The 27080-nt window shown below is 40.6% G+C and overlaps 1 protein-coding gene across 2 annotated transcripts in view; it reads left to right on the forward strand.

Moving 5' to 3' along the window:
* The window catches only part of NSMCE2 (NSE2 SUMO ligase component of SMC5/6 complex), a 134534-nt gene that overhangs the window by 40908 nt on the left and 66546 nt on the right, over positions 1-27080 (forward strand). For both annotated transcript variants that reach the window (XM_075705915.1, XM_075705916.1), the window contains exon 4: positions 22993-23146. In XM_075705915.1, the coding sequence (XP_075562030.1) occupies positions 22993-23146 (154 nt within the window). The remainder of the gene's footprint in view (positions 1-22992; positions 23147-27080) is intronic.

Genomic DNA, 27080 nt, shown 5'->3' on the forward strand with positions numbered 1-27080 from the left:
CTTTAGTCTGATGCAGTACTCACATCTTTATGCAGCAGAAAACAAACTACATAGAAAACACAGAGTCCACAAGCACTACTGCATCCTGAAATTTATGTTGATTGGCTACGTAGCTTTAGATGAATAGCATTTATACTCTGTTTCAAACCTATTTTGGAATGCAGTTCTATGTAAAACTACCTTTCACCTCCATAATTTTAATATTTGGAAAGTCTTCAGGGTATCTAATTTATCTCTGTGTTCTTACTCATACATTTGATGATTTAAAAAATAAGTAAATGAACAGCTCCTGCTCTGGGCATTGTTACATAATTGAAAAATTCTTAATCTCAAAGTTCACTTCAAATCTGTATCATATAAAACCACATAAACCATTTAATAATTAGGTACTAGCAGATAAAATCCAGCTTGAAGTTAGCAGAGCTACACCCACTTGGACCAAAGAAGGGAGGAATCTTCAGCTAGATCTTTGTCTTGCAGCCAGTTTTCTCCCTTAATGCCCAAGAAAAACTTAATAACTTGTTCTAAATAACAAATCTTGCTTGTTATATTGATGGAAGGAGGTGAACTACACCTCTGGTCGAGTATCTGCTGGGACCCCTTCTTATAAATTTGATGAAATTCCAACTTAAGTACCTGCTCTGATCTCAACCACAGCAAATGGGATGTTTTCCTGGATGGTTAGGTACCATACAATGTGGGTTTTTTACTTATTCTAGTAGATCAGAATCTGAAAGTTTTAAGATCAGTCCTTGAGATTCCTGAATCGGTGAACATAAAAATGCCTTTTATATTTCCATCAACAGTGTTATAAACTAGAAAGGTGGTCCAACTGGAATTATATATATATAGTTAACTAAGTTGTGACTATGGGCTGCTTATTACAGAAGGTACTGAGTAAGAGACAACAAAGCATGTCTTATTTTTTAAAAAACAAAGCACTAAGTTGATAGCACTGTCAGAAAAAAAATCATGATTTTACATGTCTTTCATTACTTGAGGAAAACTTGGCTCCACTGTTTTTGTAACTCTTCTTCAAGTAGTTTTTGCCTCTCTCAGCCTCCTACTTATCAGACTAAAAAAACCCAGATGCTTCAACTTCTGTCAGTCATGAGCCCATGGCCCCTCCCCAGACTCCAGTTTCTCCACGTACCTCTTGAACTGGGGAGTCTGATACTGGATGCAGTATTTCAGCTGTTGCCTAATCAATGCTTCATATAGGGGGACAGTAACTTCCTTTGTCCTGCTGGCCACGCTACTCCTAATGTAGCCAGTATCCAGTTTGCCTTATTAGCAGTGAGAAGGTTTCCTCACATTTTGCTTGGCATCTACCATAATCTCCCTGTCCTTTTCAGCAGAGCTGCTACAAAACCAGTCAGTTCCTAGCATGCACTGATGCATGGGGTTACCCTGCCCCTAGAAAAGCTGCTGAACTTTTCTTGCTGAACTGGACATTTCCAGTCTTGAATTTCATAGAATCATAGAATCGTTTAGGTTGGAAAAGACCTTTAAGATCATCCAGTCCAACCATTAACCTAACCCTACCAATTTCCTCAAAGTCCTTCTTGATTGAAGCTCTACTGCTTGATGTGTCAGACACCACTAGGTTAGTATTGTCTAAAAGATTGCTGATACTGCATTGTGTTTCATCATCCAGGTCGTTGGTGAGGATATTGAACATTTTCAGCCCTAGTGCTCACCACTATAATACCGTGCTTGGTACTGGCTACCAATTGGATATCAAACTAATGTTTACTGTGAGTGTTACCCTCTGAGGCCAGCTGTCCCAGTAATTTTCTATCTACCTACCAGACCATTTGATTACATTCACCACTCTCTCCACATCTGCATTTCAGGTCAGTTCATCACATAAGGCAATCAGTTTCATCAGGCATGAACTGCCCTTTGGAAGTCCATGTTGATTTGTTGCTGATTACCTTTTTGTTGTCTGCATGTTTGGAGGTGGATTCCAAAAGGATGTGGTATGTAATCTTTCCACGGGCTGTGGTGAGGCTAACTGGCCTGTAGTTGCCCGAGTTCTTTTTCTCATGCCTTTTTTAAAGACAGACATAGTGCTAACCTTTTTCCAGCTGTTAGGGGCCTGCCCCAATGATCATGGTTTTTTTTTGGAGATGACAGGCAGGACTCTTGGAGTCACATCAGCCAACTCTTTCAGCACTTTCAGCACAATCTTGCCTGTCCTTAGAGACTTGAATGCATCCAGCTACTCTAACTTGTTCCTAACTTGTCATCTCTTACCTGCTCCTTCCCAGTCCATACTGGTACACCTGGAAATCTAGGATTAATCTTTGCCTGTGAAGATTGAGGCAAAAATGTATTGAGTACTTCAGTCTTTTCCATTTGCACAACCACTAGGTTGTCTCCCCCATTCAGTAACATCCCCATATTTCCTCTGAACTTACACAATTTCCTCTTGCTGCTCTTTATATCCCTCACCTGTTTTAATTCTAAATGCGCTTTTCCCAGTTTTGTTCCTAAGTGCCAAAGTAGTGCTTTTGTACTCTTTTTTTGTTGCCTGTTCTTGTTTGCTATATGCTGTCTTTTTGCATTACAGTTCATTAAGAAGCTTCTTGCTTGATCAAGTGGGTCTCCTACTGAAATTTCCAGCCTTCTTGTACAACAGGATTATTTGTTCTGAGCTCTCAGTAAGTTTTCTATAAAAAATTACCAGCTATCCTAGGCACTTTTTCATCAACTTCCCGTGAGATTCTGCTGAGCCATCTCCTGAATAACCCAAAGTCCACTTGCATAAAATCCTGAGTCCTAATTCTTCTGCTTCCCAGTCTTCTTCTCGATCCTGAATGCAATCAGTTTGTGGTCACTGTTCCCAAGCTACTATCTGTGACCACATTTGCTGCTTGGTCTTCCTTGTGTGTGCACAGAGGTCACAGAGCGTATTACCTTTGTTTGGTCTCTCTAGCATTTGCATTAAAAAGTTATCGCCAATGTAGTCTAGAAATATGCTGGATTGCTTGCACAATGCCATGGTGCCCACATGGCTGAAATCCCTAATGAGGACCAAGGCTGGTAATTGGGTTGCTTTTGGTAGTTGTTTGTAGACAGCCTTATCCACTTTGTCCCCTTGGGCAGGTGGTGTGTAACAGGCCCCCACTGCTGCGCAGCCAGTGTTGCCTTTGCCTTTGCTTTTGACCAGAAGATTCCTGTCAGATATGTCTCTGGTTTCACACTGGACCTTTGCATAGATGAGGAGGTGCTTTGTGAGAAAGTACAACTGCCCTTCTTCTTCATTGCTTGTTCTTGAACAGCCTCCATGACACTGTTCCAGTCATGAATGTTATCCCATTTAGTCTTTGTGATCCTGATCACATCAGAACTCTCTGACTGTGCATAGACTTCCAGTTCTTCTTGTTTGTTGACCAAGCTCTGTGCATTAATATCCAGACAGCTGAGGTAAGCCTCTGCATGCCCTCCCTCCAAGTAGAAATGTGTAACTTGCCCTTGTGGCCTTTTCTCACACATACTTTCTCCTCCCTTCCCTTACCTCTGGGCCAAGTACCTATTCCTCAGTGAATTTAGTTTAAAGCCATCCTCACTAGAACAGCAAGTCTCTTCACAGAGGTGGTTTTGTCAGGTGGCTTCTATATCTTCATAGCAGTTCCTCTTCATTGAATGAGGCATTGTAATCAAAGAAACCAAAGTCTTGCTGGTAACAGCAGCTGTACAACCAGGCATCAGTCTGCTGGTTACAGCTGCTAGCCAGGCCTCTCCATTGACTAGAAGGATTGAAGAAGCACCACTGGGATTTCTGCCCTCTCATGTTTGCTCTGAGCTCTCTGTTCCATTTGAGCTGCTCAAGGTTTCCCTTGGCTGTGTTATTTCTGTCCCACAAGGGTTAGCAGCAAGAGGTAGAATTTGGAAGGCTGGATGGTAATTCCTCTGCAACATCAGTGATCTAGGTTTGGGGCAAGCAACAGACTCACTTGGATAATAGGGATGGATTCTTCTGTTTCACACATGGGAGCATCATCAGCCGCTAACACCAATGCTTTCTTTATTACTGATACTAATCCAAAGACTTGAGATACCCAGTCAGAATTTTCTCCCCAAACACGCCCTGCTGTTCCTGAAACTGTTAGCTAGGCACAGCTGGAGGAGGAAACAGAGCTTTATTCCTGTTACCCGAAGTCACAGGCTTCTAGCTTACACCCTCTGCAAGTTTGTGTCCTCTTCCTCATCCTTCTGTCATACCTTTCTCCTTACAATCATAGAATCTTTAGGTTGGAAAAGACCTTTAAGATCATTGAGTCCAACCGTAAAATAAACACTGCCAAATGCACCACTAAACCATGTCCGGAAGCACGACATCTACACATCTTTTAAACACCTCCAGGGATGGTGACTCAACCATTTCCCCGGGCAGCCTGTTCCAGTGCTTAACAACCCTTTTGGTGAAGAGATTTTTTTCTAATATCTAATCTAAACCTTCCCTGGTGCAACTTGAGGCCATTTCCTCTCATCCTATTGCTAGCTACTTGGGAGAAGAGACCAACACCCACCTCGCTACAACCTCCTTTCAGGTAGCTGTAGAGAGTGATAAGGTCTCCCTCAGCCTCCTTTTCTCCAGGCTAAACAACACCAGTTCCTTCAGCCACTCCTCATAAGACTTGTGCTCCAGACCCTTCACCAGTCTTGTTGCCCTTCTTTGGATGCGCTCCAGCACCTCAATGTCTTTCTTGTATTGAGGGGCCCAAAACTGAACACAGTATTCCAGGTGTGGCCTCAAAAGTGCCAAGTACAGGGGGACGATCACTTCCCTAGTCCTGCTGGCCACACTGTTTCTGATACAAGCCAGGATGCTGTTGGCCTTCTTGGCCACCTGGGCACACTGCCAGCTCATATTCAGCTGGCTGTCAACCAATACCCCCAGGTCCTTTTTGGCCAGGCAGCTTTCCAGCCACTCTTCCCCAAGCCTGTGGTGTTGCATGGGGTTGTTGTGACCGAAGTGCAGGACCTGGCACTCAGCGTTGTTGAACCTCATACAACTGGCCTTGGCCCATTGACCCAGCCTGTCCAGATTCCTCTGTAGAGCCTTCCTACCCTCAAGCAGATCAACACTCCTGCCCAACTTGGTGTCGTCTGCAAACTTACTGAGGGTGCACTTGATCCACTTATCCAGATCATTGATAAAGATATTAAACAGAACTGGCTCCAATACTGAGCCCTGGGGACACCACTTGTGACTGGCTGCCAACTGGATTTAACTCCATTCACCACAACTCTTTGAGCTTGGCCATCCAGCCAGTTTTTTACCCAGTGAAGAGTACACCCATCCAAGCCATGAGGAGCCAGTTTCTCCAGGAGAATGCTGTGGGAAATAGTGTCAAAGGCTTTACTAAAGTCTCGGTAGACAACACCCACAGCTTTTCCCTTATCCACTAAGCGGGTCATAGAAGGAGATCAGATCAGTCAAGCAGAACCGGCCTTTTATGAACCCATGCTGCCTGGGCCTGATCACCTGGTTGTCCTGTATGTGCTGCGTGGTGGCGCTCAGGATGATCTGCTCCATGACCTTCCCTGGCACTGTGGTCAGCTTGACAGGCCTGTAGTTCCCCAGATTCTCTTTCCGGCCCTTCTTGTAGATGGGTGTCACATTTGCTAACCTCCAGTCAACTGGGACCTCCCCGGTTAGCCAGGACTGCTGATAAATGATTGAAAGTGGCTTGGTGAGCACTTCTGCCAGCTCCTTCAGTACCCTTGGGTGGATCCCATCCAGCCCCATAGACTTGTGTATGTCTAAGTGGTGTAGCAGGTCACTCACCATTTCCCCTTGGATGATGGGGGCTTCATTCTGCTCTGTGTCCATGTCTTCCAACTCAGGGGGCTGGGTACCCACAGAACAACTGGTCTGACTATTAAAGACTGAGGCAAAGAAGACATTAAGTACCTCATCCTTTTCCTCATCCTTGGTGACTATGTTTCCCCCCACATCCAATAAAGGATGGAGATTCTGCTTAGCCCTCCTTTTGTTGCTAATGTATTTATAGAAACATTTTTTATTGTCTTTTACAGCAGCAGCCAGATTGAGTTCTAGCTGGGCTTTGGCCCTTCTAATTTTCTCCCTGCATAACCTCATGACATCCTTGTAGTCCTCCTAAGTTGCCTGCCCCTTCTTCCAAAGGTTATAAACTCCTTTTTTTTTCCTGAGTTCCAGCCAAAACTCTCTGTTCAGCCAGGCTGGTCTCCTTCCCCGCCAGCTCATCTTTTGGCACATGGAGATGGCCAGCTCCTGCGCCTTTAAGATTTTCTTCTTGAAGAATGTCCAGCCTGACTGGACTCCTTTGCCCTTGAGGACTGCCTGCCAAGGGACTCCGTCAACCAGCCTCCTAAACAGGCCAAAGTCTGCCCTCCAAAAGTCCAAGGTAGCAGTTCTGCTGACCCCCCTCCTTACTTCTCTGAGAATCAAAAACTCTATCATTTTGTGATCACTATGCCCAAGAAGGCCTCCAATCATCACATCACCCACAAGTCCTTTTCTGTTTGCAAACAACAGGTCCAGCAGGGCACCTTCCCTAGTTGGCTCACTCACCAGCCATGTCAGGAGGTTATCTTCCACACACCCCAGGAACCTCCTAGACTGTTTCCTCTCCACTGTATTGTATTTCCAGCAGACGTGGTAATTCTTACCCCAATGGGGCTTAAGCTTGTGTCTTGGAGAAATTTCTTCAAAGATCCTTCTGGTCATCTGTGCAGCACCCCTGATGCAGTGAAGCCCGCTGAACTCTCTTTCCAGCTCTTCACTGAGTATAGCAGTGACTTGATCGGAACACACCTCCCCAGTTCCCTGCCCCAGGGAGGAGCACTGGGCACCTGAGCAGTCCAAGCTCTGGATGGCAGAATGTACCCTCAGCACTTCCACGGAGGCTGAGGTTGCCAAAGTACCAGAAAGGCTGCACTCGTGACCTGTGCTGTGTTATTACCATTTGTGAGCAGCTTCTGTTGGTGACATCTCTGGGATTTCTTTACACTCCCTGCAATCCAACTGACATATTAACTGCTTTGTGTCCGGTTTCGTGTCCTGACGGCAGGGCTCACTGTTGCTGGTGTTCCCTAAGGAACACCATCTCATCTCTAGATGAGTAGGAAGCCGATGCAAGTTAACTCTGCCCCTAGTGAGACTCCCACCTGGAAGGGAGCTCCTCGTGCTGCTGGTTAGTTAGTTCCCTGCTATGTTTACCTTGTGATCACATCACACATTGCTTCCTCTTGCACTGCTGTTCAAAACAAGGGCTGGAAACTAGATGTGAGTTAGCCATGCTGCTTTAGGACTAGGACTAGCAGTCCTAGTTTCAGGGTAGGCAAATTAAGGTGATTTATGCAGGATTTGGTTTTATGTGTTTTCCACAACAACCATTCAGTAAAGTAAATATATGTTGTTATTTTTTTCTGTGAAGTATTTTTAGTAAATCCTCAGTGCCTGTTTTCCTGAATGACTAATGCATTTTGGTACATCTGAATTACATCTATACTGAGTCATTTTGTTTTGTAATGACATATTTAAATGTTTAAATCTCTACAGAAATTAAATATTGGAAAAGACTTTAACCTTTTGTTCTGGGGGTTGGTTTGTGCCTGTATTATGTCACCACAAGCCTCTGCTATGGGGAAGAACTCCTGTAAGCTGACGACTAACAGAATGCTGTAGCACAAAAACATTTCTGGAAACCGTGAATTGAGCCAGTGTGGTTTTTGCACAGCACAGCTAAAATTTTGGGTTTTTTGAATCAGATCTTCCCCTGCTTGCTGTGTAATGTTGTTGCATTTAACATTTCACAATACTGTTGCTGGACTCCTCATTTTTCCTAAGCCACTGTTCACCCAACATTTCTAAAATTTTCCCTCGTCTCTTCTCAGGCTGTAGTTACTTCACATTTTGAAACTAAAGCTTTGCTTATGTGGAAGGTTTTGCCAGTGACAGAACTAAAATAGTTATATCAGTGTTCCGTGCATTCTAGCTCTGGGATGAGTGGGGTTCTTTTTTGCTTTTCTTGTGGATTTTTTTGGTGAGTTTTCTTTTGTTTTGTTTTATTTTGTTAAACTCTCATATAGGACATGTAAGCTGTAAGTTTTATACTGGGATAACTGTAAAATAAATGTAAACATTTATTGCTTGTGTAGACCAGTTGAACAGCCATCCTTGAAATACTTTGTCGTGTGTACTAGTTCTTGAACTACTTCTTCCCTAGTCTGCTCTCTTTCTCTTATCAGCTCACGATGCCCTTATAGTCCTTGAACAAATGCCTGTTATACCAGGCTGTCCTTATTTTGAAATACCTTACAAGCTTTCACTTGTGCTTCATTATCCTGGATGTGTAATCTGTGTTTGTCCTGATGTGTGGTTTATATTGTGTCTTTGCTCGTGTGCCAGGTCCATCATTTACATTGTGAGCTCTTTAGGGCAGAGAGCCGTTCATCACATCATGTGCTTTCTGAAGCCCATGCCATATTTTTAGCATCCAAAGAATGATCATCAATCATTGTGAAAGACCAATATCCCTTTATTCTGCTATCTGAGTACTGTTTGAGGCTTCTTGTTGCCTTCTCCAAGCAAGGAATTGAAACTAAGAACCACAGAAGAAGTTGGTTTTGTGCTTGCACAAATGGGTTGTGTTGTGACAAAGGGTTTGAAAAAGAACACCCTCCCTCTCCAACAAACAAGCAAAACCACCTAGCTTTCACCATTAAGCAAGAGAGCTGGTACTATATATGAGAAGAATGGGAGATATCTGTAGTGGCAATTCTGAAACGAATGACTTTCAGCTCTGTGAACATTTGTGTGTAAAATATAGAGAATAGGATTTTCAAAAGTGCTTGCATGATTTAAAAACCTTACAGAAACAAAATGAGAGACTGAATCCACAGCTGAATGGTTGGGCAATAACCTGGGATGTGGGAGAGTCAGGTTCAAGTACTTGCTCCAATTATCTTTTAATTAGTTATACAAAGTGGAACAACTTCAAACAGGAGAGATCGAGATGTCTTACCCCTGAATACCCAATAGCCGATGGGCTAGGACAACTAATATGGGATGAGCAGAGATTTGGAAACGGGTCACTCACCTTACTGATGACTGTTTTAACCACTGAGATATTAAATCTGATAGTATGTGGATTTCTCTCATCATTGTTTATGAAGAAGGATTTGCCTGGCTTAAGCAACTAACTCAAGGAAAGGGTTTGTGGTGGAGGCACCCATTGCCATTAGAGGAACAGGACTCCCTGGCACTTCGACAATCTTTGCTTAAATAGCTGGTTTTTGTCATTCCTGGTTTTTGACACTTAGCTTTTATAAAAAGTCTAATTCTCTAATTTAGGGAGGGGATTGCATTAGGTAGCAGGATCTCTAAATCTTAAGTGCTACAATTTACACCTTCACTACAATTTAGTCTTTTTGTGCATCTAGTTGTCTGCCACAAAATATGGGCTTATAATAGGGGCAGCCCAGAAGGCCAACCATATCCTGGGCTGCATCAAAAGAAGCATGGCCAGCAGGTCGAGGGAGGTGATTCTGCCTCTCTACTCTGCTCTGGTGAGACCCCACCTGGAGCACTGCGTCCAGCTCTGAGGCCCTCAGCACAAGAAGGACATGGACCTGTTGGAGCGGGTCCAGAGGAGGGCCACAAAAATGATCCGAGGGATGGAACACCTCCCCTGTGAAGAAAAGCTGAGAGAGTTGGGGTTATTCAGCCTGGAGAAGAGAAGGCCCCAGGAAGACCTTATGGCAGTCTTTCAGTACTTAAAGGGGGCCTATAAGAAAGATGGGACAGACTTTTTAGCAAGGCCTGTTGCAATAGGACAAGGGGTAATGGTTTTAAACTAAAAGAGGATAGATTTAGACTAGATATCATGAAAATTTTTTACAATGACTGTGGTGAAGCACTGGAAGAAGTTGCCCAGAGAGGTAGTGGAGGCCCCATCCCTGGCAACATTCAAGGTCAGGTTGGATGGGGCTCTGAGCAACCTGATCTGGTTAAAGCTGTCCCTGCTCACTGCAGGGGGGTTGGGCTAGATGATCTCTAAAGGTCCCTTCCAACCCAAAGCATTCAATGATTCTATGATTCTGTGAATGATGCTGACACACCAAACAGGAGGGTGCAAAGGACTTTTAGCAGGGCTAACATTAAATAGCAGACATAAAGACACTACATATTGTTAAAATATATTTACTACTAAAGGAGGAAACCATGCTAGTACACTAATTACATCATCTTGAGAGACTCGTAATTATCTCTACAGGATTTCATGAGTCCGCATTCATTTGATTTGTCCTAATTCAGAGCCTTGTCATCTTCATCTGCAATCTCTTGCCCAGATGGAGCATGGAAATCGACACAAGCGTTCCTAATATGCAAATAGAGATCTGCAGTTCCACTTCAAAGTGGTAACTTCTGAAGCAGGAGTTTTAATTATTCCATTTTGAGTTAGTGACTCTGCAAAAGAGTTTTTTATTTCTGCCAGTGAGTTGGGTGTTCTTTTTTTTCAGTTTTGTTACCCAGCTTTGCAGTCAGCATGTCTCATTCTCTCTGTCATGAGAACAATGAAACGATTGACCAGTTAATGATCCATCTATTTATGGATTGTAATCCATAACTTCCTCAGGGAGTTGTTTGTCCTCTTCTTGGGTTCTCTTGCATGTAGTATTTTATATAATAAGATGAAATTCCTCATTGCTTGTCAGAGGAGTCTGTCATGAACTTGAGAAACAAGGGCAGATATCAACTGCCCTATATTTTGTAGGGATGACCTGTGTCTGCTGTCCAAACTAAAGTCCCTGGGACAAGAGAATGTACTGGTGAGGCTGTTGGAGAAGAGAAACTCATGAAGAAAGAATTATTATCATGTGGCTGTATATTGCATGGCAGAAGACAAAAACAAAGGGGAGCAATCATGATGGAGATTAATAATAGTTAATCTACAGGGACTGGCCAAAATAGCAAGTGATCAGCTGAGAAATAGCTGAAATTTCATCTGATTGTGAATAACTACAAAGTAGTGTCAAGTCAAATTTAAATAATTTGCTGTGACGTGTACTCATAGAGAAGATCCCTGTTGAAGTGTGAGATGCAGTTATAAGGTTTAGTTACTTATTGCGAGTTACACTGTTCCACTTTGGATGGTGTATTTTCACTTTGTAGTGAGGTGACTTAAGGAGGTCACTGGCAGTTGAGGAAAGTGCGCAGCAGTAGCACTCTGAGGACAAAATATTCCTAGGTACCAGTGGGTGCACTTAGGAGAGCACGTACTACAATAACACACAAAGAGGTCAGCAAAACCTACTGTTCCTGTGAGACTGATGACCCATGCATGGAGGGGAGGCAGTCACTCACTCCGTCTGCTCCCTAAATCCTTTGCCAGTGACTCAGGAGCTGGTGTTTGGTGAGAATGTAATATATAGAAGGAATAGTGGAGGCATCCCATAATTAGGGCTAGTAATAAGAGAGGAATCAGTTTAGCATGTGATACACAGTGAATGAGTCAGAGAAATGAAGGAAAAGCGAGTTTGATAGTTCTAAGGAAAGTACAGTACTGAAAAATTGTGATGAATGGTGATGAGATGAGCTTCAAAAGAAGCTAACAAAGGGAAAGCAAAGTAATATGAGAAAGAGGAAGGGCGAGTTCAAAACCAATACCAAATATAAGAGTTAGGACTGTAAATTCAGGAAGATGTAGGGAGAAGTTTGAATGGCAGGGGAGGTGTGATGAAGAGAATTGGCTGGCATAGGGTTTATGCTAGCAGCCTGAAAGAATCTGGGGAGACAAATTTGATATCATTGCAGAAACTGAGGAACACAAAAAAAATGTTATCTATTGAGTTTGAAAATAAATGAAAGGAAATACTTGCATTCATAGAGTGAGAAGTTTAGAAGACAATGACTTCTTTTCTGTGCTTTTAAATGTTACAGTAAGTGACAGTTTCTAGTCATGGACAACATCACATTTCTGTGATTGTCAGCCAGCATAATGGGAATGTTTTTGATAGCCAAAAAGTACTGAGTTTTATCAGTATTATGGCCAAACTCATAGTAGTTTGACTTCCTGTGTAAGTTCTTACTGAGACAAGATTTCTATTCCGTAACCTTTTCTTGTCAGCTGAGGCAATATTAAGAAAAGTACATTTAAATTTGAGGCTAGGCTTTTTAATTTATTTTGCTTTTACAAACAGTATTTCATCACTATGTGTGAAGAGTACCCCCATTTAGGAATTCTTCTGTTTTGTGCTCCTTTTTTTCCTATTGCCATGCAGACAAACTCTCAGAACTGTCTCCAGCCTTATAGCTGCAGTTGTGGGCTCTTATTTTTACCCTGTTTCTGCTCACCCTGCTGTCACATTTTGCAGACATGAATAAGTTAATACTGCTCTCACACACCAGTCTCATTTACAGAAATTGTTATTTTACCTATGAACTATTTAAAACTGTTTTAAATTAAGTTTGGATTTTAATTGGTTCCAACAACATGTAAAAAACAAAGGCTTATGTAAAATGGAGGAATCTCTACTGGATGGAGAGCTGGAATATGATTTCATTTTTAGTCATAATTTTAAACCTGGATTGGTAATTTGCGTTTAGGTTTTAAAAAAGGCATGTAAATTGCAAGAGAGTTGCAAAACAAATGTGTCTGAATTTTTAAAATCTCTTCTTATGTGCTTTCTATTCTACAGTCAGCTATCGGATTGCATATGGTATCCACCTTACAGTTAGATATTACTATCACTAATATTGTGTTTAATTACAGCTTATTATATGGTTCACAGGTTTTCAGATTTCCTTTAATGTGGAGACTATGAAGCAAGTTGGTTTTCAGCTACGATGTGGAAGTCTGTGTAATGACCTATAATAAAAAAAACATTTACATTTTGTCAAAAATCTCGGGACCCAGTTTTGAGAGGCTTTCTACAAAAAGGGATGCTCTGGAATCACGAAGTTGGGCTCAGTCGTGCAGGACACAGAGCTGTCATAGTACAGAAATGGTCGGACACTTGTGAAGGCGTTTGTGGTCATCATAATGAAGGAAGATGTTTTTAAACAAGGATTTTGAAGAAGTATTTAAAGATATATTCCCAAATGTTTATGAGGAGCTTTCCCACAGCAGGAGGACCAGGAGAGAGAAAGTGTGAATGCATTTGCATTGAAAATCAAACAGGTAGAGTGACAGGGACTGGCATCATCAGATATCTAGTGGCAAGAACCAGCCTCTTGATGCTCTGATAGACAACAGGAGAGGTGTGGATAGACTCCAAGGATTTTGGAACGTTGGTGGGAAGGATGTGTAGGGTGGTAATGTAGACAAGATTAATCCAGGCTGTTAAATGGCACGTGTTATCTTTGCAAAAATTGGTGATTATAGAGGAACATGTTAAGCAGCTTAATTTAGCATACTAGGAGCAAAGGCCCTTTGCTAATTTTCTGATACAGTTCTGTTTCTGAGGCTTTGCTGTTATTTGCGTTGATAACAAAGGTGGGACCTATAAGCAAAAAGGAGGAAAAGAATTGCAGTCATAAATATTGTTCTCTGTCAGATGATATAGTCCCTTCAGGGAGCCTATAAAAAGCTGTCAGCCAGAACTGGTAAATCGGGAAGGATAAGAATTGAAGTAAGACCTGGGATTTGGTGGCTAATAACTCTATTGAGGGCTGTCCCAATAGGAAGCTGGATAAGAAAACATCACTAGTAATGGTTGAAGAATGTGATCTGTGGAAAGGCTCAAACGAGACACTTGTCTCTAAGGCATTTGCAGTAAAGTGCAAAGTAAAAGGCAGTTCTGCCACAGGGCACAGACGGGGACTGTCATACAGGTGAGGTGTTTTGCACCCACTGTAATGTAAGTATGGTCGCTCCTCCTGGATTATAAGGAAATTTGGGGGGCACACTTCAGTTGCACTCTTTTTTCTTTTTCTGGTTAGGGCAGCTCTGCATCATCACTGAATTCAGTGTTCTGTGGTAACAGTGGAGCTGACCCTGATGGAAGTTATTGCCATGTTTGTCCTTATATTAATACAGATAAATTAGTTTGGTGAGTCTAGGCTGTAAGTGTCAGCCAGGATATATGTTTTTCAACTAATGTCAATTCAAATAAAGCATGAGTTTGTACTTAGAAATCGTATTGCTATTTCCCAAAAGTTTAAAGGTTACATTTGGCCTTAATGAAAAATGACAACATGACTCACATTGCTGTTTTGGAGAGTATGAAGAAGAAATGCTGTCAGTGCTGAAGAACTTTTTGGGGAGAAGAATTTCATCAGATGAATGGAAAAGAATTGAGAGGAGTAAAAATTGAAAAAGTCTGCTTGACTTTCACTGGAGATATACCAAAGGAATATGGAAAACATCGCTCTGGAAAATCAGCTGATTTTAACAATACAGGCTGTATGCAGTTCTCCAAACGATAAGTCACACTTTGTATTTAAACAGGGATCAGCTTCACAGCTAGCATAAATCAACAGTGTTTTGTAGGAGCTGGTGAAGATAACACTGAATTGTACTTGGTTTAGGATTTAGGGCCTTTATTTCCACACTATGGAAAACATGGGTTTTAGTGATCTCAGTCAAACAAGCAGAGCCATACAAGAGTAAACAGGTTGTTAATCTGAAATCACCTTAGGGCCTTCTTCTGCTCCCACTGAAATCAATGTCTAAATTCCCATCAGTTTGAGTGGGATATTAAAGACAAAAAAATGCTCTAATATCCATGTTAATGTATTTTCTAAATATGCGAATTAATGAGCAGCTTGGTAAACTGGTTCAACAGCCTGATGCATTTGCTGAATCAACCTTGCTGAAACAGATGCACCATCTGCCTCACAGTTTCTAACATGCTGTTAAAACAAAGCAACATTTTTATAAGAATAGTTATTTTTGCTGTTATAGGCCTTAATCTGTGCTCAGGCAAAACTACTTAGAACAAGATGCTGTGTATCTCTAGTGCACCAAAATTAGCTTGCATATAAACTATGTTTGTGGCAGAACTTCACATAGAGAAGAAGGGATTAGTAAATTTATGCACTTGCTCTTCCACTGTGTCTTGAACCATATTGTTAGGTGTTTTCATAAATGTCTCCTAAATTTTTTGCTTTGTCATAATCATACTTAATATATTGAAAAACTACAGAGAAACAAGATGAAGACAGACTTCTGTTTGGTCGAAATCATTAAAAAAATTCACTTCAACCCTCACAGCAAACCACAGGCAAGTTGTGCTTTCAGAAATGCTGCAGGGATTGAGGTGCTAAATATCCATTAGCTTTCTTCACTTTGGTACCTTGGGAAAACCTCACCTCTAATGCTCACATTTATTGCTGTCTTTATGAGCCAGTTTTACACTATTGGTAGCAAGTAGTTTCAATACTAGTATTTAAATAAGATCCGCTTTCATTGCTTCTTTTTACCCCTTTGCACTTTGCAAAGCAGTGCACAAGAGATCTTGGAGAGAAACAAAAAGGTGTTCACAGTCTTGTCTCTACCGTGGTGGGTAACAGGGGAAAATACAAAAAGCTTTTTTTTTTTTTCTGTTAAAACACATGCAGAGTAAAGCATTTTACCTGAGGTGAAACGTCGAACAGATGGGAACCCCAAGAAATTCTGTTCAGGCTATAAACTTTGCATTTGTGCCCAGGCAACTTTGTTTCTCCACCTGGTGCTCATTTACTTTAATCCCACTCTGTATATATGGTTCCTTTCTAAACAGGAGAAAGCAAGCAAACAGGGTGGGCAAAAGTCCATTTCTAGCCTTACCAAAATGAATCTAACGTGCCACGACTTGCGAGGAGTTGGTTTTGGATATACCCCAGTATACACGGAAGCAGCGTGTGCCCCTCTGTGCTTACTTTCTTTATAAAGGTTAAACATCTCCAGCTGCGTTCAAAGTAGGGAAAGGAAACTGTGGAAGGTACTAACAATTTCATTATGGGGGATGCCTTAGCTACAACCACCATACTGTCATGCTGCTTTTGAACCATGGCAACCCTGCCTCACCTTCAGACTGTTACTCTGGCAGAGTTTTGGGATATTTGAAACGTGCTGACAGTCGTTTTCTGTTGTCTTGGCCCAGTTTAATAGGCAGTATGTGTCATAAGTATGGGTCAGCCCTCGTAAATATGCCTCTCTTGGCATTTCACAATTGTCTGCGAAGGTGTTGCTCAACCGGAGTCCCAGCCCTGCAGCCATGATGTACAGAGGTGTTGAATCTCCTGAATGAGATGTGGGCCCTTAGGCAATTTGGACTGCAGCAGAGCTGTGTTCAACCTAGTGCAGCTCCTGCTGCTGAATGATGATATCCTTTCTGAATGCCCTTGCAGATGTTTCCAAGAGCTGTGTTTTATTTGTGCGTCAACAAATGATCTGATACTTGCTAAGGGTTTGAATCCAGCCATTGGAGAATAATAAATGACTGTTTAGGTTGAGCTGAAATTTTGCAGCCTGATTCAGTTACAGTGGTGACTCACTTAGAGCTGGTTCTCACATGATTCACAAAGTGTATGGGTGACTCAACCCACAAATTTACTTAGCTCCCATGTTATTTTCCCTCTCAGTGAAAAAAATTGGTTATAATAAATAATCACAGCAAACTTTGACTTACCCTGAGGTAAAATAAATGTGTGTGTTGAAAGGCTGCATATTTGTAATAATAAATTATTTAGTGAGGTAAGGATGAAATAATAGGATGTAGAAATCGTTAAACAAGAAAGAAATGTGACATGCATTTTTGGTTGATTTTGTTGCATAGCAGATGTAAATAAAAGAAGAATAGTTATTTTTATCTGATGGAGATGCTCAGAGAGGCTGTTTTGACAGTGTCTATACTTATTGCTATAGCCAGCCAATTCTTAGCATTTGTTCTCTGAAATAAGTAGTTTTAGGTATGTCCATGTCTGGGTCAGACATTTTAAAGTGATGTCAATTCAGAAAGTGTGAGATACCCAGGTTCTGAAAACTGGGTCTTTGTAGGATGTCTTAGGCTAGTCACCCCAAGTCCTGAAGTACCTGAAGTTGTCTGTCTGAAAAATCTTGACTGAGTTCCTCTACAGTATCAAATTCACAGAGATAAGAAATTCTGTCCCAACAGGAGCTACAAGATACTAAGTTTTTCTTCAAAAGGTGCAGCTGCCATCAGTGTTCCATAAGCATATGCCCAGGTACATGGCTGTAGTGTAAATACAGTCTAAATTACTATGAGTTTAGAGTTAGCTGGAGATGTCAGTGTATCCTTTTTCAGGTTGTCCCAAAAGGATATAAATATCTCGGTAACTACTGAGCTGCTTAGTGCTGTGTGACTAATCACCCTCCTGTTCATAAATGAAACAACAAAGAATCTGGAAAATGAAGAAATAACTGCTGTGTCAGCTGACTTGGTCATTAAAAAGGTGATTAGCAAGCAAGAATGTTTCTTTGCCTCACAAATACCAAGTGTCAATAATATCCATAAATTAAACTTTAAAAGTCCGTATTTTGTAGGTATTAAATTACAAGGAACAAATAATGTGTGGCTTAAAAGAGCAAGGTGAGAATTCTGAATTCTCTGGAAAGATAGTTCTGCAGATTGTGGCTCTGGTTTGAGGAAACCTCAGCGTGGTTCAGGTGTGGCAAGAAGTTTCTGAGAAATAAAATGGATGGCACTGGCAAACTCCGCTAAACCAAGGGACGTAAAAGATAGTGTTGAGAAAGGGTACCTAGGAACAGTGACAGGATTAAAAACATGCAGCTAAAGGACTTCTGTGCTAGAGAGAGAAGAAGGGAAAGGCTAAAAAATAACTGTGGAGTGTCACATGCTGAACCACTGCAATGCAAAGTCCAGTGGAGCATTTTTGTGGTATGCAGAATGCCGCTCTTTTATCACAAAGTTTGCCAAGCAGCCACAAGCTGTTTCAGGCCTCTTTGCAGAGAGTGGACCAAATGCACATGTTAATTTGAACTTTCCCTCAGCTAAGGGGGAAGGTGAAAGGATGGCTTTGTGCTCAAAGCACAGGACCGGGATTTATTTATTCTTGGTTCTGCCACAGTCTCCTTGTGCAACCTTAGGCTAAGTTATTAATCTCTTCATGTCACAGTCTCCCCATTTGTAAAATACAGTTGATGGTGCATATGTCACAATGGGTGTTTGAGGCTAAATTGTTTAATGTTTGTAAAGTGTTTTGCGACATAACACTGGGAAGGACAAATTACTAAATGCTGCAATGCTGCATGCAGAGTTATGCTAATTAGTGCCTTTTTAGACACTGATCCCTTACTGTATGTAGACTAATACCGCGAGCTGGTCCAATTTTAGTCTATGGTACTTTTGGCTTCACTGGTTCTGGAACTGGCCTCATTGGTCTGGAACAGAATAATTTATTTCCCATGTGGTGGTTATGGTAATTGATGAAATAAAAATTCCCCAGACTGCCCCTTAGAATACCCTGAGTTTACAGTTATCTTAGGCTGTGCAAGCTGGCCTTTCAAAAAGCCTGATTTTTGGAGGCATAGTCTAACCGTTTATGCATGGAATAGGGACACTCCCAGTGAAAGAATCTACAGACGGAAGGCTCATCCTTACAGATAGATATTGGCAGAAGTCAAAGACCTGTCATAAGCTGGCTCATTCATAAGCATTGCCCATCAAACGCAATAGCCTCTTTGCACATATCAGTTGTGACCAGGTGGTGTGGTGTGTTGCCATGAGCAAATGTATCTTTTGATAGGTAAACCACAACTACGTTTTTCCAAACAACTATTTTTTTAGTGTTTCGAAATGTGTTTTCCTATCAGCAGTGCTGATAGATCAAGTACGGAGTATCATTAATTATCATATATAACATGTCTGTTCTCCCTCTTATTGCTGAGCTCCCGTGTAAATACCCGTGTGGTTCTTTGCTGCTATGGGACTGTCACAGCAGATGCTTTTGCTTTTTCTATTGCTGTAAACAAGCTGTTGTGACTGATACTTCTTTTCACCATATGTCCTGAACACTCCCAGTTCATAGTTATATGTCATTTCCAGGATGCTTTGTAGGGTGTGTATGCCTCCACCCCGTTTCAAAATCAATGTAACTCTCAATGGATTGACTAATGGCTGCAAGGTGTTACTTAGCGTGCTGGTTTTGGCTGACGGTGCTACTAAACGAACAGTTGTTTGCTTAACATGTCTTTCATGGTTCCCATGTGAAGTAGCTTTCTGACAAATTGAACATGCCAATGGCTTCAGTTTTGCTGGTAAGCATCTGTCTGACATGCTGCTAAGACCAAAAAGAAGTATGACCCCAACTTGTTGCCCTGAATATTGATAATTTTGCCCTGTCCCTTAGCCATATCTTATGTTTGTATTGTCCTCATGCATTTTGTTATGCTGATCTCATCATCACTACATCCATCATGAATGTGTAGAGTAGGAGTGGGTGGTGAGAACTAAAAACTGTAATGTACCTGTAAGGGTGTTGTGCTGATGCACTGTATAAGATGTCGCAATTCTGTCCCACTGTGAAGAACTAGGACTGATGTCACATTTTCTTTCATTTGTTTTCATTTATCTTGTTGGGTTAGATCATTCTCAACCCTCTTCATGGAATAGGATATGCAGCACCAAAGAGAAATTGCTTGTGCACTGAAAATGTATTTACTTGTTATTATAGTGGGTGGACGTGCCTTATTATTCACCTGTGACGTGTTGACCTTCCAGAAGGTCTACCTGGCATTTCAGTAATAGCACATGTGGTGGTACAGTATTGAGTGTGGTCAGGGATGGTGTCTCTACTAATCATTTTAATGAAAGCAATTGTCTCGAGGCGAACAGAAACTGAATTTAAATTGTAAATGTGAAAGAAGTTAAACTACAGGAAAGAGCATACTTTGAGCATCTCTCTCATCTGACTCTTTAGGTTTCTATATTAGGTGGTTGTCTGAGCCTATGGCATATATGCTGCATTGCTGGACTATTCTCACAATGTAATATATTTCTATTGGGAAAATAGCTGGTGTGAAAGACTTTTTTTTTTTCTTGGTAACTGGTGGAATTGTTCATGTTGCCTTTAGCAAACAGCATGCTATCTCTTACTTTGTTAGATATAGTGCAGCAAGCTGTGGGATTATAGTTATGTAGCTAAGGGAGGGTTTTGGATAATTGTTCTCTTGCGGTTAGTACAGATGTCTACATGCAAGTTTTTGTAGCTCCACAGTGGCAGGGGCAAAGCTTATTCGTGTGCGTATAATGTAGCTTCTCAAACATCTGTCCTTTTTGCTAACATAACAGTATAAGTTACAGTTCCTGCTCTTTTTCTGCTCACATGTGTAAAGTCCTTTAATTCTGAAAGTTGGAGTTGAGAGAACCGCTGATTGAACTAACATCGGCTGTGCCCTTCTCTTCACCTCTCACTCTGAGGGTATGATTGAAGATGCTACGTTGGTGAATTTCTGTACTCAAATCTTCCATGAGTCAAGAAAAAGATAAAAAGAGCCTGATGTAACTATATCAATGTGTAATATAGTCCCTGTGGAGAGGAAAAGATTATTGACATTGTCTTTGCTACAGATGGATGTCTGTAATGAATGTTCACATCATTTCTTTTACTCTTTGTGTGAGTATCAGCAACTCAGAAGCACTTGGGCTTTTTTTTTTTTAGTATCTGGCCATAGTGCTCTCATTCATGATGAGGGCAGGCCTTAGTGATGGATTGTTATGTGGACTATGCTTGTGAGCGTGGTCCTGTGCTTATATGTTATTTTTATGTTAAAGAGAGAATGTCTGTAAAAACAGCCTGATGGAGTTGTTGGAGAAAGGAGTATGTTTGCACTACCTGTTGTCCAAATAAAATCATTATTTTATAACATGTTGGATTTTAAATGTATTTTGATTTAGTAACTGCCTTCTTGTGCTTGCATACACCTGATGGCCAAGTTTCTTCTCCAGCTGAGTATTGAATAATGTTGGTTTTGGTTGTGATAGGCCTTCTTTTGCAGCAGTTTGCTGTGATGCTGACGCGGGCAAATAATTTGAGTGCATATGATTGCCCCCATTGCCCTGGGCACAGGATGTTCTGTTTTGCTTTTCTCTTTTTGTTGTGTTTCATGGGATGAGGACTGTATGCTGCTGTTTGGCTTTAGGCAGCAGTCTGAGCATCTGCAATGACCTACTGTTGGTCTTTCGTAGTCACTGTACTCCTTTGGTACCAAGGTATTCCTGAGTCTTTCCATTAGGAGCTGGATGTTGTGGTAGGTGATCTTTTATCTCCAGGTGCCTTTGAAAACTGCATGCTATCACCTGGCAGTGCATGCTTTTTTCTTATTTTTCTTCTTGCCACAACTCACATCTGCCTAAAGTAAATGTGCCAAACTGGCTTTACTCTTGGAAGAAATAATCATTCAATGGATTGCTTTGCTTTGATTAAAAGGAGAGTAAAGTTTTCTTGGCTAGGTAGCATTTTATATATCTGCAAAGTCCATTTTTAAATGAGCATTTATTATTTCTTTGGCTCCTGAAATAAAATACAACCTGTAGGATTTCCAGTGTCTCTGTAAGCTCTGGAAGCTGTAAATGATTTGATGAAGTAGACCGTTTTTTTCTCAGTAGGCTCTTTTCCTGTCTTTCACAATGAATAGTACCGTGGTCTGGTGAGTGGCAGAATTGACTGTGTGCAGTTGGGGAAGAGTGGCTCAGCAGAAATGGTGCTTTCCTCCCTTTTTTCAGATTGGCATGTTTTGCCATGTGTTTGGGATAGGCTAGATTAGAAATAACCTTTGTCTGGTTCAGAAAATGCTTAGCATTAAGGATTTAAAAGGGGCCTGCAAGAAAGCTGGAGAGAGACTTTTTACAAGGGCACGTAGTGATAGGACAAGGGGCAATAGCTTTAAACTGAAAGAGGGTAGATTTAGATTAGATAGAAGGAAGAAATGCTTCACTGTGAGGGTGGTGAGGCACTGGAACAGGTTTCCCAGAGAAGTTGTGGATGCCCCATCCCTGGAAGTGTTCAAAGTCAGGTTGGACGGAGCTTTGAGTAACCTGATCTAGTAAAAGATGCCCCTGCCCATGGCAGGGGGGTTGGGCTAGATGATCTTTAAGGTCCCTTCCAACCCAAAGCATCCTATGATGCTATGATTTGACAGATGTCCACCTTTCAGAGTTTGTGCTGTTGCTGATCATCACTGCATAGCACAGTCCCCAGCCCACCACCAATAAGCTAGTTCTTACGAAGACCTGTCAAAGGTACAGTTCCGTAGAATTTAATGCTGGCTTGAGAAACAGAAGGAAAAACTCTAATTATTGTTTTTTGGGAGTTCCCAAAGTGCTTTTTGTGTTCTTGGAGTAGCTTAATATTGCCTATGTGGTGACTTCCCTTTTATTTCCAGTCATTTACTCTTCGGGTCATTCCAGATACAATTACTGTAAGCAAGTGCTTTTCAAGAAACTGTGTTTTTGCCTGCCTGTACAGCATAATGCTTCTTGTTCACACAGGACAAATAAATTGAGGCGGCTTCCTTTTATTTTAGCTATCTGTATTGCTTTCTCTGGTGTTATCACACTAATCATCCATGTAGATTATAAGCTTCTGAAAAGCTGATTCAGAAATGGTGAGAGAGAGGAGGTTTTGAAAACTCTTCAAAATGTTACTTCTGTTTTTAAGTCATCTCACTTTTTTGGACAGAGTTGTATTTGGTTTCGTTCACGTTCAGTGTTTTGCTGGTGGTTGTTAACATGTTGACCTTTACCACTCACGGAAGTAAGTTTGACTACAGAGGTTCAGTTTTCCCCATTGTTAGTGTGACAAACACCCTGTATACAGCAACTGAGTTAAATGACACTGAAACATTACATTTTATAGTTACTTTTGCTGAAATAAATAACAACCTGGAGATTATGGTTTCAGAGAAGGAAACCTAACTGGACTCAAAAGAAACTGAGATTATGCTTATGAATTTTTGCTTGACGTCTTTTGCTTTGTATTAAAATATGTGTCATAATAGATAACATTCTATTTCTTATTCCTTACAGATAAAACGAGAAAAACCAGAAAATATACCAGATCTAAAATATTTAGTAAAAGAAAAATTTACTGCACTGGAGAGCAAGAACAGTGACTCAGATTTGCAAAGGAATGAAAAATATGTATATTTTAAGGATCAACTTAAAGAGATGAGAAAACAATGTAAGTCTTATTTTTAAAAAAATAGATTCTTTGAATGCTAAATGGTAAGATGTGACTAACTGCCCTAAAATATAGAACTGCCAGTTATGGCTCAAACTGAGGTGAGTGTTCTTATTTAAAAACTTATTTAAATTGATATCTGTGTTGAAAAAAAAGCAGTGTAATTACCTTGGTAGTTTTATTTAGACTCCCACAGTTCCTGCAGTGTTTGAATACAAATATGAAAATCTTGCTTCACTTCTTTTTTTTGTAAGGTGGGCTTTTTCACTTGAAGACTTTTTCATTTTTTTTCAAAATTGATAGGCTCTTCTAAAAGGATTAGGTAAGCTGTTTTCATTTGTCACTTAAACAAACTGCTGCTGTTTCACAACTTAGGATGTGTTGCAACTCCAAGAAGACCTTTGCTTTAATCGTAGAACTATATTGTTGGAAAATGCTTACTCTGTGTGTTCTCAGGTTTACAGCTTTTATGCACGCACCATGTAACACTGCAACTTATTAAAATCTGTTTTTCTTAATTCACATGATTTATCAAGTGTTAAAATTTTAAGTTATTTGTGCTTGAATTACCAGAAAAGTTGGCGAGTGAGCAGTTCTAGTATTTATGCAACACAACAAAATTGTATGCTTTTATTGCCCTGCACATATAGCAGCCATTAAAATATCACTTTGATTACTGTTGCCAGGAGAGTTCATGGGTTCTAACACTATTTGTTTTGTTCTTCCCCAATCATGATTATGTTTTGAAATCATATTATTCTGCTTGCTGTCCCTTGACCCCTGTACCTATTCCCTCCCACCCTACATTTTGATTTCAACATAAACTGGTATCTCAGGAACTTCAGGAGTCATAGATTAATGATTTATACCATTGGAAAATGATATTCTGGATGCTCTCCTGTAGCTCTCCATGAGTTTTGTTTTTTTGGACCCCTACCCAAAAGCCACTGAAACTAGCGGAAAGAATTTTCCCGCTGACTTCACTGGACTTTGGATTACTTCCCTATAGAGATTTATGAAGTGTGAGGACATGCTTGACAAGGTGAATTTTAGATCTGATATCTCAAGACTCCCTAGGATTAGAGCTTGAGGGCTTAATATATTTGTTTCCCATCTTTATGGTTTTTAAGATTTTGGATTTGAGTATTAGCACTGATCTCTGAGTTTAATAGGCTCTTGGCACTACTCTAAGAATTAAAATACCAAGTTGCAGACCACAAAACAGTGTAATTTTCACTCCCTACATAACCATAAAATTATTACTGCCCCACCATTATGTTGTAATTTCTAATTTCCAGGTGTTTGTAACTGAGAAGATAAAATCTTGATAACTGACTTTGGATTTACTTTCCACCCTGTAGTTGCCTGAGGAAGGGGTGTATGCCCTAGTAATAAATTCAGCTCAGGCTATGGGACTGAGTTCTAACTGGCAGACCTGTTGAAAAAAACCCAAATTAAATAAGCACAATAAGAGTTATTCTTTAAAAAAAAAAAAACAAAACCAAACAAGGACATCATTCTGCTGCTACTTCCTGAAATCCAGGTTTGTCTTATTAGCCACTTGGACTTTTGTTTTGATTGTGCATAGAGGTCAGACTGTGCCCAAAACAAAATGCATGATGATGTTGGATGGACTGCTGTGTTCAGTACATGGACTATTGATCAGCTGGGTCAGCTTGGGTTTTGTAGAATTCATAATGTTTTTGGTGAGGTAAATCCTATCGCATTTGCTCCTATTGCAGCATTTAATGCAATTTAAAAGGTTGAATGGAAAATCATTAGTTAGCTTTCACAGTCTTGGATGCAATATAATGTTTGTGTATTCAAATAAACGGTCTGGTTCAGCCCACCTTCTTTTGAAATGGGTGACTAAATGCCACCTCAGGTCTGCAGATAGGAAAGAAGTAGAAAATTCAAAGTTAAATCTTTCAAAGCAAGTACATTTCTGCTTCCTTAAAGTTGCATCAGTGTTGTCTCTTCTGCCTGAATAATCTGTTGATCCACCATAAAGTCACTTTCCTACTTTACTTTCCTCTTCAAAAGGCTCTTTTACCAGGAAGGCTTCCAGAAATTCTTGAGTAATAATGGGTGACTGAAGATCGGTGGAGTCTGTTTATATTCACATATGTAAATTTGCTTCTATATGATACAGTGACCTGGAACCAGTAAGACTGTCCAGTTTCTCTATTTATTGTAGTTATGTGATCTTCTTGTCATTACCCTTATACTCCCTCTCTCTTTTGTGAGGTTTTTCTCACTCATCGCTAGCCTTTAAAAAGACCCACAGAACTGAATATCACAAATTTATTCACAAGCTTAAAAATGACAGATACCCGCATTCTTATAGGATCAGGGCCTCTGGTCTTAACATCTTTATGAGAGGCTAAACTGACACGTGTACTCCATCTGGTACAAAAAGCCTTTTCTCATTGTTGGGCTCTACATAGTAAATTACTATGCCGAGATGTATAATTGAGCACTGTCAATATTATTTAAAATATCACATATGCCACGTAGAAAGTAGTGTTACTGTAGAAAAAGAGTGAGCTCAGGGGCAGGAATTTCTGGGTTGCAATACCAGCTGAAGATTCATGAAATCTGTAGAAGACATCTACTAGTTTCAATAAATTTTTTATTTACCTTATAGCACATCATGTGTACATGCTGGTTTATTTTACTTTTATAAGGAAAGCATTAAGGTCACCCTGTTAAATATTCAGCAGCGATGCTTAAGTCAAGTTATCTTTGTATTCTTTAGCTGCTTCTGTATGAGTTGTGATTTCAAAAGCATGAGTCCTACAATACAGGTCCCGTAATACAGCTTATTATAATGTATCTGCAAATTTTGGGACATGCTTTAGAACTACTTGGTGTGAGTTACATATATCAATAACTTTAACAATAGCTACCTGATTAATATTTTGTTTTCAAGTCTTAGGCTTGCCAGGTTTGGGCACAACTTAGTGCATAACTCCTGGCCTGTTTCAAGCACACGTATACAATACGGTCCAATTTTCAGCTCTTTCCTGGGATCTGGTTTTATTGCTAAATCAGATGAAATACTGAAATTCCAGCCAGCTTTTCTCAGAGGAGCTTTCCTGGAGTTTTCTTTTGTCCCAGCCTTTCTACCTCAAAGGAGCAGATGGGGTAGATGCTGAAATGATTTGCCTTCCATGATGCATTACCATTAATCATTCTATCTCTTTTATGCAGAGTTTGACATTTGCATTCTAGAATAGCTGAACAAGAAAATGTTATATTCTTACATTGTCTTGCTACTTAGAAATTAACTAGGATTTGAAGGAGAAAAACTTTCTTGACACAAAGTTTTTAGGTACAGTGCAGAGTGTGAAGCAGTTAAATATAACCTTATTTTAACAGAAAATTAAGAAAGCTAATACATTTTCTCTCTTGATATTTGCTGCCACAGTGATGGAAGGGAGCTGCATGGTTATTCCCTGCCACCTGACAGGTGACATATAGTGTGGTAGGTGACTCTAATTCTCAGGGAGGAGAAAGGTGCTGTATCACCTTCAGATTGTCCTCTTCCCTAGGCAGTTCTGCAGGAAAGAGACCTTCTCAGCTTTGAGCTTTAGCAGCAGCTAAGGTGCAGAAATGAAATTGGGAAAGTGCATCTCTGTGGCAGGATGATATCGTGCCTCAGAGCAGTTTTTGTTCTGCTCATCTTTCAGACAGTTTGCGGGCATTTTCTCTCAATCTGTGAGCCTTTATTATGCAGCTACTTTAGCTGGAATTTGTGCAAAATGATGCAGAAATCTCCACCTCTGATGATATGTGTCAAAACACTGTCAGACAGGTTTTATGTGAACAGCAAGTGATTTTTCTGAAGTCTGTTTTCAGAACCATCTTACATTCCTAAATTCCCATTTCTTATTTTTAATGGAAAATGTTTTCATTTTTCTACTCAAACCTG

Source organism: Pelecanus crispus, chromosome 2 (assembly GCF_030463565.1).
Source record: "Pelecanus crispus isolate bPelCri1 chromosome 2, bPelCri1.pri, whole genome shotgun sequence".
In the NCBI taxonomy this organism is placed as follows: Eukaryota; Metazoa; Chordata; class Aves; order Pelecaniformes; family Pelecanidae; genus Pelecanus; species Pelecanus crispus.